Source organism: Elephantulus edwardii, unplaced genomic scaffold (genome assembly GCF_000299155.1).
Source record: "Elephantulus edwardii isolate Elephantulus edwardi_28Jun2011 unplaced genomic scaffold, EleEdw1.0 scaffold00035, whole genome shotgun sequence".
NCBI classification, from domain to species: Eukaryota; Metazoa; Chordata; class Mammalia; order Macroscelidea; family Macroscelididae; genus Elephantulus; species Elephantulus edwardii.
In genome coordinates this window covers 3,341,137-3,342,867 of record NW_006399785.1, presented here as the reverse complement: position 1 = coordinate 3,342,867, position 1,731 = coordinate 3,341,137, and the positions used below count along the sequence as shown (strand labels likewise).

At 41.7% G+C, this 1,731-nt stretch overlaps 1 protein-coding gene across 4 annotated transcripts in view; it reads right to left on the bottom strand.

Annotated features, from left to right (window-relative positions):
* The window catches only part of KCNIP4 (Kv channel interacting protein 4), an 839,530-nt gene that overhangs the window by 19,713 nt on the left and 818,086 nt on the right, over window positions 1-1,731 (bottom strand). For all 4 annotated transcript variants that reach the window (XM_006884508.1, XM_006884507.1, XM_006884509.1 and 1 more), the window contains one exon: window positions 827-897. In XM_006884508.1, the coding sequence (XP_006884570.1) occupies window positions 827-897 (71 nt within the window). The remainder of the gene's footprint in view (window positions 1-826; window positions 898-1,731) is intronic.

Here is a 1,731-nt window from a genome sequence, read left to right as displayed (position 1 = left end):
AACAACAACAACAGTGGTAAACTCTGAAAGGTATTTCACTGCTAACTCAAAAGCCTCCCCTCTCTGGTGGTTCGAACCCACCACTGACATCGTGAGAGAAAAATGGACAATCTCCTCCCAGGCTATTTATAGCCTCTGAAGGTCTGCTAGCGTGTCTAGCTATGACTCAGTTTAGACCCCATAGCAATGAATAATTGATATTTCTTTTTTAACTATGTGAATATTCAGGACATATCTTACTTTATATAAATATATATATACACAAGAATTTGTGAACAATGTAGGATATTTTACACTTAGGGCCACTTAAAATTCTTAATTAAAACCATGTCCTTTGTGTCTCTGTAAAATTTACCAGTGTAATGAATTTAGCATTTTTCTATATTTCATTGTTTTCATATGTCTTTCCCACTGTGAGGTCTTTGGAGGGCAGAGTCTCTGGCTTTGCCTGTACCTCCCCAGTCTCCAGAAGTAACTGGCACGCTGTCCCGTTAGCTAAGCTGCTTAAATGCATGGTTTCCTTGTAGGATTGTTGGCTACCTGAACTCTCTTCACAGTTCAGACACACAGGTGTAAAAACCAGAAAGAAAACCAAATGAGATGGAAATTGGTACTTTCCCCCAAAGATAAAATCAGCTCCTTAAAAATTCAGGGAGAAAAAGGAAGTGGTTTGGGGCATTTCTTTCCCCCTTTTCTCAGAAATGACCAAATTACTATGTTTTCCCCCTTCAGTGCTTAAATACCCCTTCAGCGTCTCTAAAAGTACAGTCTATTAAATTGTTTATGGCATAACCTCAAAATTCACAAAAAATTGTCTCAGACTTACCTCGAAACTCACAGCCCCATTGTGGTCGGTATCAAAGGCATTGAACAGAAAGTGTGCGTATGTGGTAGAGTCTGAAAGGGAGGAAAGAAAAATCAGCGAGTCAATAGGTCTAGGTCTTACCTAAGTCTTTTTGGCACAGAGATGAGCTGAAGCTGAATGTTGAGGGCGGCCTCCATACTGTTTATTTCCTTATAAAAGGCCAATTTTTCTTAGTCCAAAACCCCACCAGAGTCTTACTCGATTTTTTACACAGCTAGGCTGGCTCTGGACAGGGAAGGGTTCAGAGCTGCTGTACATAGAGTCGTTTTATATCGCAGGCGACTCAATGGCACCTAACAACAATAATATACTGTGACAGGTTTGGAAGCAGGAGTGGCATCCACTTCTAAGTAACATGCCTCCAGACACTCTATGAATTTGGAAAAACGTCGATAGTTGTAGAGGGGCTTCAGGCTTTTTGTCCATAGGGTCACTATGAGTCGTGCTCGATTTGAAAGTAATCAAAAGTGACTTTGAACATGACTGAAGGAAGCGGATGTTTAGCCACTGAGGTTTTGCCTGCTTTACTCCCCTGTGGAACCTCACTCGATATCATCTAACCAAACCTTCCGAAGACCTGGTGCCCTTCAGGATTCTCTAACTCGGAGAAGTAAGTGGAGGAACCCTTCCTAGAAGTCTAAGTGAGCCTTCTAATCCCTCCTCTTTCTCCTCTGTCTTCTGGAGCTTTCCTGAGTTACTTGTCTGTGGAAAGTCTCCAGCTGAGAGAGATTGCCTCTTACAAGCAAACTGTCAATGCATCGCACCCAGTACTTTGATATGAAACAAATCTTGTTGGCACACATTTTCCTTAGGCAGCCCAAACACCTGTTCCTCCTTTAATTCAGGAAAATTAAACCTACATCCTT